Source organism: Syngnathus typhle, linkage group LG1 (assembly GCF_033458585.1).
Source record: "Syngnathus typhle isolate RoL2023-S1 ecotype Sweden linkage group LG1, RoL_Styp_1.0, whole genome shotgun sequence".
Lineage (NCBI taxonomy): Eukaryota > Metazoa > Chordata > Actinopteri > Syngnathiformes > Syngnathidae > Syngnathus > Syngnathus typhle.
Genome location: NC_083738.1, coordinates 3,792,577 through 3,807,045, shown reverse-complemented (window position 1 = coordinate 3,807,045; position 14,469 = coordinate 3,792,577). Strand labels below are relative to the sequence as shown.

The following is a 14,469-nucleotide window of genomic DNA, read 5'->3' as shown; positions in this document are numbered from 1 at the left end:
GTGCAAGCTCCACCGCAACAAATCATATTACAGCCCACGCCCCCGCCTGGACAACCGCCGCAGTCAGCTATGGCAGTGCCCTTCAGTCCAGCCCCTCAATGGGGAAATAGACAGACCCATCTCTGGGGAGCCAAAGCCCGTGGAGACAAAGGATGGGCAGGAAGGCCGAATCTCCCGGGGGGCCTACAACAAAGGCCTACTGTGTGTTACAATTGCGGGAGACCAGGCCACATGGCTCGCCACTGCGACAGACCCAACAACAGCTCCCCTGGAGGTGGCTTCAGAGGGGGCGTCAAACAACGAGCCCAAATGCCCCAAGGCCCGGTACACCCCTTTGGGGGCCCGGAGCCCGGATTTTAGGGGTGCCCAGAGTGCCCTAAGGGGGGATGTCAGCTGGTAGTGTCAGGTCCGGAACAGGAGCCAATAATAACAGTGAAAGTAAATGATCAACCATTAACAGCTATGGTTGACAGCGGAGCTGCTTTCACTTGTATCCGGCCCGAAGACGCTACACATCTCCCCATGTCCGGTCATTTCGTGCGGACAATAGGGTTCGAGGGTATTAAACAGCTGATCCCTTCCACAAGACCAGTAAAGCTCTGCTGGCAAGACCACACGATAAGAATACCAGTCCTGGTGTCAGACCGTACACCTATTGCCCTCCTTGGCAGAGATGCTTTGTGTGGATTAAACTGCACCATAAAGTGTTCCCCCGATGGATGTGAGATTGAGATCCCATACCAAGCATGCCATCAGGTGATGATGCTGTCAGAGTCCAGGAAGTCAACGCCCACTGTATTTTGGGTGGGTAAGATCAGCGACGACCTGTTGGAACCATACAAGAAATGGGAAAAGTTTATCCACTCCAATAAACCAGGAGCAAGGACCCCCGAGTACCCGTTTCACTGTACATTACAATACCACAAAGACCTAACGCAGGCCCAGGCAGAAGAGTGGTTACGTCGGCAACCCCATGGAGCGCAATTGAATGGGACTTGTATCGTCCTGGGACCACAGGGAGTGGCCATGAAGATACAGAGAGACATATACATCAACAAGGAATTCAAGGTCAAAAATAGCATCCCACATGTGACCTTGTTGGTGGCAGAGGACTGTGAGCAGCAACATGTGGGGGAGATGATGGTGGAGGCGGAGAGGCGCAAGTTTTCCCCGCTGGAAGGAAACGTTGCGCTGTGGGTGAGCGCTGATAAGCAGTATATGAAGATCATGATCTCAGCGCATGGACACGGACAACCCCAAACGGTGCAGCTGTCGCACGACTCCATCCTCAGTATGGCGACTGATCAACTCAAAGAGGACATGTTACGGCAGGTCCCTGACTACCTGTGGTCGCGCCATAGTACAGATATTGGACTTGTAAAATCAGCGCAACCGGTAAAAGTGGATCTTCGGCCAGGCTGCAGGCCGCCATGGAAAACACAGTATCCACTGAAAGAGGAAGCAGTTCAAGGGATTGAGACACAGATTGAAGGGCTGCTCGTGGCAAATGTGTTAAGAATAACGCAGACCCCTCTTAGTAATACGCCAATATTGCCCTTGAAAAAACCTGACAACACCCATCGGCTGGTACATGATCTTCGAGCAGTGAACGAGGTGGTAATTGACAATGTAGCCGATGTGCCGGATCCGCACACCCTGCTGGCACAGATACCGCCGGATGCTGAGTGCTTCTCAGTGGTGGACCTTTGTGGCGCCTTTTTCAGTGTCCCACTCAGCTGTGAATCACAAGGACTGTTCGGGTTTACGTTCAAGGGGCAGTTTTATCAATATCAGAGACTTCCTATGGGCTATAAACATAGCCCTCATGTGTTTAACAAAGTGTTAAAAGATGACCTCGAAGGGCTGGAACGACAGGTGCAGAGCACTGTTATTCAATATGTGGACGATATTATTGTCTGTGCCGTAGATGTTGAAACGTGTCACAAAGACTCAATCAGACTGTTGCAAATTTTGGCAGAAAATGGTCATAAAGTGTCCCAAAAGAAATTGCAATACTGTAAAAAACAAGTTGACTATTTGGGTCAGAAAATATCATATGGACAGAGACGTATCTCAGATGGCCATTTGGAGGCGATACGGACGGCTCCGAAACCCAGAACCGTCAGGCAAATGTTAACATTTCTGGGAATAGCGGGCTATTCGGCCTCCTGGGTCGAAGAATACGCCAAATTGGTAGGGCCGCTAAGGGCTATGATCAAAGACACAGGCAATAATGACCTCCACGCAACACTGGATTGGACACAGGATGGCCTTGTGGCGTTTGAAACAACCAAGGCAAGGTTGCAAGAGGCCCCGGCATTGGCTTTACCAGACTATTCCAAAAATTTCGTGTTATTCACGTCAATCTCAGCAGGGGGAAAGTTTGCATGTGCGATTCTTTGTCAGCCTACAGGCACCGGGTCTGGACCCCAACCTGTGGCCTATTATTCAACATCCTATTCCGAGGTGGAGATGGGACTGCCGCCTTGCTATAGAGCTATGGTGGGAGTCTATTTGATGTACGACAAAGCCTCTGCCATAACCATGGGCTATCCTGTGACCATTCTGACTCACCATAGTCTTCGGACTCTGTTGAACCATGGCAAGTACACCTTGACAGAGCCCCGGCTCCGGGACTATTACAGACTTTTGGAGCAAGAGGATGTCACTCTAGCAAGGTGTACTACTGTAAACCCAGCTGAATTTTTGCCAACTTCAGAGGACGGAGACCCTCACGATTGCTTACATGAGTCAGAAAAGTACTCGAGATTACGGTCTGATTTGCAAGCCATCCCCTTGGGCGAGGCGGATCTCGAACTCTGGACGGACGGTTCTTGTTATCGAGTCGGGGAAAATTTGTGCGCTGGCTATGCAGTGGTACAAGCGCAAGGTCCTGAGTTTGTGACAATCAAAGCCGGAGTGGTGCCACAACCAGCCTCGGCCCAGCTTGCTGAACTAGTGGGGTTAACGAAAGCGTGCTTGCTCGCGGAAGGGAAAAGAGTGACGATCTATACAGATTCCGCATACGCGCATAGTGTGTGCCACCTGTTTGGTGCTGTGTGGAGGAATCGGGGCTTCAAGAAAACTGACGGTTCCCCCATCCAGCATCATGCGCAGATAATGAGACTGCTGATGGCTATGATGAAGCCCAGTGAAATAGCCATCGCGAAGTGCGCGGCCCACAAGTCCGATGCGTCCAGGGTTACGCAGGGAAACAAGATGGCAGACGAGGCAGCCAGGGCGGTCACGAAGGGAAGCCAGAAGGGAAGAGTTTTGTTAGTAACGCATGAGGTTGACCTCGAGGACAGGGTCACGCTCAGAGATGTACTGTTGATGCAAACGGCCGTTAATCCGATGGACAAACATCTTTGGGCGCAGAGGGGGGCGAGTCAGGACTCTACCGGCGTTTGGAGAAATCACGAGGGTCTGATAGTGGCGCCGCCAGATTTGTTGGGACTGTTAATCCAGGAGGCACATGGGTTAGCCCATGTGTCAAGGGGGGAGGTGAAGCGAAAAATAACCGCAGAATATGGGTTTTGGGCGCCATATCTACTCGAACAAATCGACCAGGTCATTGGAAGATGTGTAATTTGTTTGAAAAACAATGTGAGGAGAGGGGTAGCCACCCCCACGGGTTACATCCCGACTCCTAATGGCCCCATGAGAGAACTAGTGATAGATTTCGTCGACATGATACAACCTGTTGAAGGGAAAAGATACATGTTGGTGGTCGTAGACCGATTCTCAAGATGGCCGGAGGCCTGTCCAACTAAACGAAAAGATGCTCAGTCTGTGGCCAAGTTTCTGTGCCGTGAAGTCATCAGCAGATGGGGTCTGCCGGATAGGATTTCTTCAGATAACGGGAGAGAGTTTGTGGATAAAACGGTCAAAATCATATTTCAAAAATTGGGAATTAAACAGCGGCTTGGCGCAGTATATCATCCACAAAGCCAAGGCATTTGTGAAAAAATGAACGGCGTTTTAAAAAATAGAATTTCCAAAATTTGTCAACATACAGGCTTGAATTGGATAGCTGCCTTACCACTGGCACTGATGGTCTGCAGGTCGAGTCAACTACGCGATTTGCATTTGACCCCACACGAATTGGCAACCGGTAGACGCATGCCCTCACCATGTTTGCGAACCAGTGGGAAAGGCCCAAGCCTGTCAATTTTGGAGGACGAAATGAAAGCCTATGTCAAACACTTAACCACGATACATAGGAATATTTCCACCTATGTTGTTGACAGGCAGAAACAGGAGGAGGCACAAGAGAGACTCGAGGCAAATACTAAAGACACTGTTCAGCCAGGAGACAAGGTGTATGTGAAAGTGTTCCGGCGCAAGTGGTTCAACGAAAGGCGGCAGGGGCCATTCGAAGTTGTCCGCTGTACCGGAACTGCGGTGCAAGTACAAGGGTCGCCAACTTGGTACCATTTGACACACTGCGTCAAGGTGCCCAAAGATGAGGATCCCCAAAGAGGGATGCGCGACTGCGAAACTGCAGAACCACTGCCAGAACAAGAATCGCCAGAGGGCCCGGATCGGGACAAAGATGGGCATGATCAAGCTGTGGTGGATAATGTGTCTGCTGAACCTGTCCCTGAGGACATCGCGGGCGGCACAGCCGACGACAGAGGAAACCAACAATTCAACGATACCAATCTTGACGACGCACCCTCCCCAGGCGCAGATGACGACCCTCAGCACAACAACACTGAGCCAACTACCGCCAGAGGTAGTGCCCCCAGAGAACAACGCCACCCAGCAGGACCCAGCGGCGGACGCCCAGTCCGCCACAGAGTCCGGCCGGAGCGGTACATTGAGCAATGTTGAGGGAGTGTTGGGGGGGGCTGCAATACTGCCATGCAATTGCAGAAAGGAAGAAGGGTCCCTGTGCAGACGCACCGCCGAATGGGAAGACAACACCGGTAACATACTTGCCCTGGCCGGGCGAACACATACGGACAATGTGCTGTTATTAAATACATATAGGCGGTTTGAGGTGCTAGGAGATTGTGCTCTACTTCTGACAAAAATTGGCATAGATGATTTCGGGTATTATACGTGTACCTGTCTCAAACGGGGGGCGAGAAAAGCGGACCGCACGGGCGGTCATAAGACGGTGGACAGCATTAATTTCGTGACGTTGATGGAGAAAAAAGAAATTGCGAAACAGCATCCATACAGCCCCGTCGCGGAATGTGTCAAAAAGGAAGAAGCAGTCACCATAAATAATGTCGCCTTACCCGTGACGACAATTGGTGACAGCTTTGAAACACAGTCTGCCGCTTCAGGGACGCTCATGTCGGAGAGAGAGGCTGTAGAGCCGACGCCTGACGTTCCGGAAAATGTCAACGAAGCACTGGCAGAATCAAACTGGTCCCCGGCAGAGGTGCAAGCCCATTTGCATGCCATGGCGAGGCGGGAGGCTGCATGGAAGGCTTATGGGTTCGATGCCTCGGCATTACCTGGGGTTGATGAATGGGCAGGAAGGAACATGTGGTATCAACTGATGGTGCATTCGATTAAATCGTCTAAGGCGGTGAGTGGGCCGTGTTTAGTAAGAGTGAAATCACCAAGTACGCTTAAGGCCGTGTTCCAGACCATACCGGTGCCGGTATCCGACAATTGCCAGCTTAGATTATTGCTTTGGTTGGTATACGAACAGTCGTGGAAGGCACCTGAAACCGACGCGCAGGTCAGGAAGATTTTCAAGCCCACAGGGGAGTGCGCCTGGATAAGCGAACTTCCCTACTTGGATTTGCTCGCCGTGCATGAGGACATCCAAGTCGCTGTGCCAGAATCCATAGATGTGCCATCTGTAAAGGTGCCCACCTGTTTTTGCTCTAATGTGACACATGGAGGGCCGGGGGTGCCTATGGGGGTGGCAGACTGCGACTATTACTCCATGCAATTCCCAGGAGAAGCATGGGGGCAGAGGGGAGCCGTCCATCCGGTGACCTTTGCTCTACCAGACTCCTATCAGGCGATTACTGTGATGGTGGCGAATCGCACGGTGCCTGGGAACACGACTGTAGGGAATCTTAGAGACATCTGGTGGGTTTGTGGAACTAGAGCTTATTTGTTTTTGCCGTATGGATGGTTGGGTTGCTGCTATTCTGCCACCCTGAAGCTTCCGTTCGAGGTGTTGGCGATTAGGAAGGGCCACAAGCCTGAGGAGAAGGCTTTTAGAGAGGTCCCTAGTAGGGCTAAGAGGGAGATGGCGGCGTTTCATACTACCGACGCGTATCATTGGAGAATTAGCTTGGGAGAAAAATGGGGCCTTGGGATTTTTCCCTGGTATGGGGTCACATTTTTGGCAGATCACATTGATAACATCACGTATACCCTTCAGGGGTTCGCGAATGAGACGATCAAGGGTTTCAGACAGTTGTCGCTTACCCAAAGGAGCCATCGGCTGACTCTGCTTAAACACGACATGGCTTTGGATTATATCTTGGCAAGGCAAGGGGGGTTGTGCGTAGCCCTAAATTTGACGGACGACGCTTGCTACACTTTGATCCCAGATAACACTGACAACATCACCAGTATCATTGACGCGCTTAGAGTCATTCGGGATTCTTTTGGGCCGTCTGAGGGCGCTGGTTGGTCAGCGACGGGGTGGATACAGGATAGACTGGGACCTGTGGGAACGATAGTGGCGCAGGTGCTGGGGGCACTCGGGATATCGCTGTGTGTAATGTTTTGTTTTTGCACTGTGATATTGACTTGCGCAAAGGCCATGATATTACGGTGGATAGGTGTGGTAATGCCGAGGGACCAGACCCAGATGCCGTTACTCCCGTTCGACCGCGATGCAGATCTGAAATGCGCGGATGGGATGCTAATAAATGATAGGTACTCGGATTAAATTTAACAGATTGGCGACGTGAGTACAAAGGTAGGGAGGACTGAGAGTGGCGATAGAAAACACTAAAAATAAATAAAGAACCGGGGATAGGACGGTGATGAGAGCGGAAAACCAGGTGTAGGGAACAAAAACACAGCACCAATGTCTTGGTATTCCGATTTTCAATTTTCTTTTGCTGTGTTGCATGAGTCCAGTGTGATGTGGTCCACCGTACAGTGTTGCCCGGCCCTTGACAGACTTTACCACCTTCGTTATGTCTACCGTTTTTTTCCGTGTATAGTGCGCCCCCATGTATAGTACGCACCCCTAAAAATGGCATGCTGATGCTGGAAAAAAGCTTGTACCCATGTATAATACGCACCGAATTTTTATGAATTATTTTTAAAAAAAAATTTAATTTTTTTTTTTTTTTTTTTTTTAAGTCCCAATGATCGTCACACACGCAGGGAGGCAATGGGTCCCATTTTTATAGTCTTTGGTATAGTCTTAACTAGGCTGGATGTAATTTTTTTTGTTGGCGTTGATTTCTCCGACTGCCCGTAAACGCACCACCGCGCTCCGTGCGCATGGAGCGTGTTTGAAGTGAACAGCAGAGAAGAAAGGAACAAGGCAAAGTGTTGTGAAATAAAATATTACCTGTAATACGGATTTAGGTAGAGAACTGAACTCTCGCTCTTTATATAGCTGACGTGTCTTGCTCATCCGTTCTGCGCATCTGTAATGGCGGCCTCCGTATGATATCCGGTTTGTGTGTGTGCGAGAGCGAGAGAGAGCGAGAGAGAGAGCGTGCGAGAGAACGCTCAACCGTAGCGCGCCGCCGACCGCCCAACTGCACCGGGCTGGCCGATTATTGTGACAGAGCCGTCGCTGAAATTTAGAAGATATTTTTAAAGTCCTGATGTACTTTCTAAAATTTAAGTGGACCTCAGTGCGCACTGCGCAGGGAGCTTAATTTGGTGCAGCGCGCCGGGCGCTCACTGTCGCATTGCTTAAAGAGCGCCTTTGTGTTTTAGGATGAACAGCAGAGACCAAAGGAACAAGGCAAAGTGTTGTGAAATAAAATATTACCTGTAATACGCATTTTGTTATTTGCTGATTGAAACTGCTAATTAAACTGTGAATTGAAACTAATAGGAAGAAAACAACTCTCGCTCTTTATATAGCTGACGTGTCTTGCGCATCCGTTCTGTGCATTTTATTTCACAACACTTTGCCTTTCTTCTCTGCTGTTCACTTCAAACACGCTCCATGCGACCGCAATGCTCTCGTATCAGACGCTTGCTCGATCACCTGCTCGTTTGCTGTCCCGTGCGCGCACGAAGCGCGGTGGTGCGTTTACGGGCAGTCGGAGAAATCAACGCCAACAAAAAAAATTACATCCAGCCTAGTTAAGACCATACCAAAGACTATAAAAATGGGACCCATTGCCTCCCTGCGTGTGTGACGATCATTGGGACTTAAAAAAAATAAAATAAAAAAATAAAAAAATAAATAAATTTTTTTTTTTTTTTTTTTGTACCCATGTATAATGCGCACCCCGGATTTTAGGACAATAAATTAGTAAAATTTTGCGCACTATACACGGAAAAAAACGGTAAGTTGCATGTGTGCTTTGTGTTTCGTGCCATTGCCATCACTCAATACTGGCAGAAGTTCTCATTCGTTGCAGAACCCCTGGATGTGGACCGGGGCCGTGCAAGGGACTCTATGGACAGTGAACTGGACATAAGGACTTTGTATGGACAGCAGGCCCTGGGCAGGGGTACCTGGCACGACCCACCATGGGAAGATTCGGTGGACTGGACTCTGCCTCAGCACGCACTCACACATGAGAAGGGGGGCTACATTTCGGGGTTTTGAGTCGATAAGCATGTTTTGATACCTCTTTGTTGTATACCTCGTTTTTTTATTCCGTTTTTTATACCTCATTTTGTTAAATCATGGCATGTTGATTAGGTGACGATGCGACTTGACCGTTTGGCAGTCGTTGAACGTGTCATTTCTTTTTCTTACTGTTCTGTGAGCTCATACTGTTTTGTGATGTGTGCCGGGACTCCTTGTTACCTGGCTGACGCCAGGTGGAGGGAATCACTGGGGTTGTTAGAAAGGGCCTCCCTCTTTTTCCTTGTCATTAGACAGGCAGGTTTTTTCGCTCGAGGGAGGGCCGACAGCTTTTTGGGGTTTCTAACGGACCACGCCAAATTCATTACTTCCCAAATTATCGATGGTGTTACGGTATTACCTAAGGGGGGTGGTTATCGTCATTTGGAGAAGGTGGACTTCAATTATCTTTATTTGTGGTTCCTGTGAGGCCTCAGGTTGCTGTCAAGGAGCAGTTGGATACCTGAAGAGTTTGAGCTTTCTTAGACAATGTAACCTTACGTAGCATGTCTTGAGCGTGATTTAGTCTGCGAATTTCTAGGCCGTATTGTAGACGTGACTGTAAATTTTGGTTGGGTGAAGATTTTTGGATGTTTACCGATGTCATCTTTCTTTTTCGGACCGTTTTCGGGACATTTATAACGTCCCGGAGGGGGGAATGAGGTAAATTTTAGATTCTAGGCGTCGCCGTATGTCACCTTAAATGGTGACTTAGCTGCAGTGAGGAGACCATAAGCTATTTTGGCTGGCCAGAGATGCCTCAGTTTCTGCAAGGTATAGCAACTTAGAATATAGAAGGGAGCAGCTGTTGTTATGCAGGGGAAAGCGTCTTCTACATGTCCTTCTTAGGACATTTGGGAGCAACGAGTAGACTAAAATACGAACAGCAGCTGCACCCCAAGTCATGACATCAACGGTTCGGGCAGGTATAAGATAGGCTTGTCTGTGAGAGGGGGGAGCTTTTTGGGGCGAACATCTGTGCCGTCGAGAGCTGAACCATCTTTGCTTTTGGGGCCACTCAAACTTTTGGAGAGACATCACTTTGACATCGGTTGAATAAAATCTTTTCCCAATCAGCCGTGTGTCACTGGAGTGCTTGGCCGGGACAGCCATTGTCCACCGAGTGTTTTTTGGAGACCAGCGAAACAACAAAGACCATTCACCACAGTAACTTAATACACACGTAAGTTCCAAACTTATTTACCGTATATGTAACTTAACTTCTTGCACACCTTATTTGATCTGAACGACAGTCTCCTCTTAAATTTCCTCTTTCAATTTGCAGAATTTTGACATATAGAAACAGGTATCCTGCTTACCTTATCATTGATGAGCTCAGGGTTTAGGAGACGTCGTACCAGCTCAACGTTGTGCGCTTATTCCTTATTCCCAAACGGTACGCCGACCGGGAGACAGCTGTCCCAGACTAACTGTCCGATGACTTGGACACAGACCACGAGTTGTCAATAACCCTTCTCTTGACATCACGTCGGGGTCACCAAGAAATTGTTAGGATACGGATTTTAGCTATTGATCTGACTCCAAATTGTGATCAACACTTAACACAAGAATTGCTATGTTCTAATCCACACACTGGCGCACCTAACAATTTTGCGAGTTCGTTCTGTCAAAGAGAAGACCAGTAGATCAATCAGACCGAATTTACCAATTGTTTAATCCTGACAAAGCAAGCTAATACAGGCGCCTGGGTCTTGGGTCCTTAACACAAAAACTTGTGTGCCTTCGTGACCAGAAAAGACAAGACATTCTTCCGGGTTGCCCAGTTTTAAAGAAACACAATATGAATATTCAAGCATGCAAAATATTGTGTGGTGATTGGTCGATGGTCATCTCCTTCTCGTTTGGGTTTTCCCCTGCTCAGCACAGGTGTCTGGACCACAAAGACGAGTTGTTTTTCGCATTCCCCATCGGCCTTGAGATATCCTCCCTTTCTGGACATCCTGTTCCACAATACTTAGAAGAAAACAAATTCATGTAGTCTGTGTAGTAATAGGCGGGGTAGGAGCCGTTGTGAGGGTTGTATGTTGCTGGGGGGAAGGAGAATAAAGTATGTTCCGTCTTGACTTGAACGAGCGTCTGTCCCGTCTCTGCCTTAAGGGTTTCTATGTACCTATTAAACAATCAAACATGGTGTCAGAAGTGGGATCCAAAAGTGTCGAAGCGAAGAGACTACTGGACTAGAGTAAGTCCCAAGCAAGACAGGACGTTGAAAGTGGAAAAAGTAACTTCAGTCCGCTAGCACGGCTAGGCAGGAGCTAACGCTAAGGGAGACGAGGAAGAAAACAACGACGCTCGAAAAGATGGCGCAATATCAAGTAATGCCACCGGAAAAATTCACGTTCAAGGCAGAAGACTGGCCCAAATGGATAAAACGCTTTGAGAGGTTTCACATCGCATCAGGTTTGGAAACTCAAACGGAGGAGAACCAAGTGAATGCACTAATCTACAGTATGGGAGAAGAGGCGGAGGACATTTTGGTTTCCCTACACCTCACCTCAGAACAAATGAGTGAGTACTACAGAGTCACGCAGAGACTGGATGCTCACTTTGTAGCTCGGAGAAATATAATTTTTGAAAGAGCTAAGTTTAATCAGCGGCAGCAAGAGATGGGCGAGTCGGCAGACAGCTTTATCACCGCGCTTCATTGTTTAGCTGAACACTGTGGATATGGACAACTACACGATGAGATGGTCAGAGATAGACTTGTAGTTGGACTTCGAGACAAGCGTTTGTCAGAACTGTTGCAACTGGATCCAGAGCTTACATTAGAAAAAGCAGTTACAAAGGCTAAACAGAGTGAAATGGTCAAGAAACAACAAGAAATGCTGAAAACAAACTTCAAGGGAGACGTCGTTAATACTCAACTTGATAGTGTACGCATCAAACCACAAGGGGGCGCCAGACCCAAACAAAACAAAATGCAGCTGAAACCAGGATTTTCCACCAAAGCCAAACCATGCACAAGATGTGGAGACACAAAAGGTCACGCTTATCAGCAATGCCCTAAGGATGCCTCATGCAATAATTGCAAAAAGAAGGGACATTTTGCTAGAATGTGCAGCTCCAAGAAAATGTATGAGGTCAATCTAGAAAGATCAGAGGATTTTTCTTCAGAGGATATTTCATTTTTGGGTTCAGTGGCTTGTGAATCTTCAGATCCGTGGATGACAGAAATAGAAATGGACAAGTCTAACGCTGTGTTTAAAATTGACACAGGCGCGGATGTGACAGCAGTTCCAGCTGGCATGTATGTAAAAGGACAATTCAATGAACTAAAGCAAACCAGAAAAGTGCTGATGGGGCCAGGCAGGTCGCAGTTAAAGGTTAAAGGCAAGTTTTCGGCGACTCTCAAAAGAAAAGACAAAAGCATAATGGAGGACATTTATGTGGTTGAAGGACTAAGTACAGCTTTACTGAGCAGACAAGCAGCCACTGCATTACAGCTAGTGGCTAGGCTTGATACAGCTACTTTGGACAATAAAGAGACAATCAAGCAGGAATTTCTGGAGCTATTCACAGGGCTTGGAATTATGAAAGGAGAATACCATATTGTACTTAAACCGGAAGCACAACCATTCTCCGTCTCAACTCCACAACGCATTTCTATCCCTTTACTGCCAAAGGTTAAAGAGGAACTTTCTCGTATGGAGCAACAAGGAGTCATCTCCAAGGTGGAGCAGCCTACAGAATGGTGTGCACCTATGGTGGTGGTTCCCAAGCCCGCACGTGGACGAGTGAGAATATGTTCAGACCTCACTCAACTAAATAAGTCTGTTTTGAGAGAAAGGCACCAGCTACCTTCAGTTGAAAACATGCTTGGACAGCTTTCAGGTGCCAAGGTATTTTCAAAACTAGATGCCAATGCAGGTTTCTGGCAGATTCCTCTTTCAAAAGACTCATCACTGCTCACAACCTTTATCACTCCTTTCGGTCGCTATTGCTACAATCGACTGTGCTTTGGACTATCTTCAGCACCAGAACACTTTCAGAAATGCATGCAGCAAATCCTGGAAGGCCTGGAGGGAGTAGTGTGTCAGATGGATGACGTCCTCATCTGGGGAGTGGATCAGAAAGAGCACGACAAAAGACTAAGGGAAGCTCTCACATGTCTACGGGACGCGGGCGTGACACTTAATGATAAGTGTGAATTTTCAAAGACTAAAATCAAGTTCCTGGGTCAGATCATTCAGGCAACTGGAGTTAGCCCCGACCCAGAGAAATTAAATGCAGTAAAAGCCATGAAGGAACCAACCAACATTTCCGAGGTGAGAAGATTTCCGGGAATGGCAAATCACCTGAGAAAGTTTTTGCCACACTTAGCAGAAAAGACACGTCCACTCAGAGATCTGTTAAGAAAAACGAACATGTGGTCATGGGTACCTCAACAGATTCAGGCTTTTGAAAGCATAAAAATAGACTTGACAACACCTCCTGGGCTGGCATTGTATGATCCTTCAGCTGATACGCTAGTCTCAGCAGATTCATCTTCTTATGGACTGGGTGCTGTATTGTTACAGAAAACGAGCACTATGGACTGGAAACCAGTGGCATATGCATCACGCGCATTGAGCACCACGGAGCAGCGCTACGCGCAAATTAAGAAGGAAGCGCTAGCCACAACGTGGGCATGTGAGAGGTTTGCAGAGTTTTTGATTGGAAAGGACTTTCACATTCAAACTGACCACAAACCTCTAGTCCCTCTACTGGGCGCGAGAAATCTGGACGAACTACCTCCACGTATACAACGCCTGAAAATGCGTCTCATGAGATTTTCATTCACCATATCCCATGTGGCCGCAACAGCTGATGTTCTATCAAGAGCACCGGTGACGTCTTCGGAGGAAAGACTACGTGAGGAAGAGATCAACCTCTACGCCGACACCGTAGTGGACAGCCTCCCTGCAACTGAGAAGAGACTTAAAGAGATTCAGTCTCATCAGGACAAAGATGACATTTTGCAGCAGCTTAAGCAGTTCTGTGTAAGTGGTTGGCCAGACAAGTTTTCGATTGAAAAGGCTTTTATGCCATATTTCCCTTTTGCAGGTGAACTGACTGTTCAGAATGGGTTGTTGTTATTAGGCTGTAGGCTGGTCATTCCAAAAACACTCAGTGATGACATGCTAAACAAACTTCACGAAGGTCACTTAGGAATTACTAAGTGCAGAGAACGTGCTAAACAATCTGTGTGGTGGCCAGGTTTTAGCAAAGATTTAAAGCAACTCATTGAGAAGTGTGACACATGTGCCCGTGAGCGAGTTAACAACAGAGAGACAATGTTAGGAACTGAGTTTCCTTCAAGACCATGGTGTACAGTAGGGGTAGATTTGTTTCAGTTCGGTAAAAACCAGTATCTTGCGGTTGTAGATTACTTTTCAAGGTTTTGTGAGGTAGCCAAGCTTTCGTGTACAACTTCAGACGCTGTAATTACCCACTGTAAATCTATTTTTGCTCGACATGGTATACCTGAGGTTGTATGCTCAGATAATGGTCCGCAATTTGCATCTGAAGAGTTCAATAGGTTTGCACGGATGTGGGGGTTTTCACATGTCACATCCAGTCCACATTTCCCACAGAGTAATGGGGAGGTGGAGCGGGCAATAAGGACTGTCAAAAGTCTACTAAAAAAATCCAGTGATCCCTACTTAGCTTTAATGGCTTACCGTGCCGCACCTTTAGCAAATGGTTGTAGTCCA

The 14,469-nt window shown here is 47.8% G+C and overlaps 2 protein-coding genes across 2 annotated transcripts; both read left to right on the top strand.

The window, feature by feature from the left end:
• The first annotated feature begins 462 nt into the window (after positions 1–462).
• LOC133157090 (uncharacterized) lies at positions 463–9,831 on the top strand. Its single transcript, XM_061283349.1, has 2 exons — positions 463–4,931; positions 8,544–9,831. Exon 1 carries the CDS (start codon positions 463–465, stop codon positions 4,834–4,836), a length of 4,374 nt encoding a protein of 1,457 aa, XP_061139333.1. The 3' UTR covers positions 4,837–4,931; positions 8,544–9,831.
• A 1,245-nt stretch (positions 9,832–11,076) lies between these two features.
• On the top strand, positions 11,077–13,828 carry LOC133163095 (uncharacterized protein K02A2.6-like). The gene is made up of 2 exons (XM_061292679.1): positions 11,077–13,755; positions 13,820–13,828. The coding sequence occupies exons 1-2, from the start codon at positions 11,077–11,079 to the stop codon at positions 13,826–13,828; spliced, it is 2,688 nt and encodes an 895-aa protein (XP_061148663.1).
• The last annotated feature ends 641 nt before the right edge of the window (positions 13,829–14,469 follow it).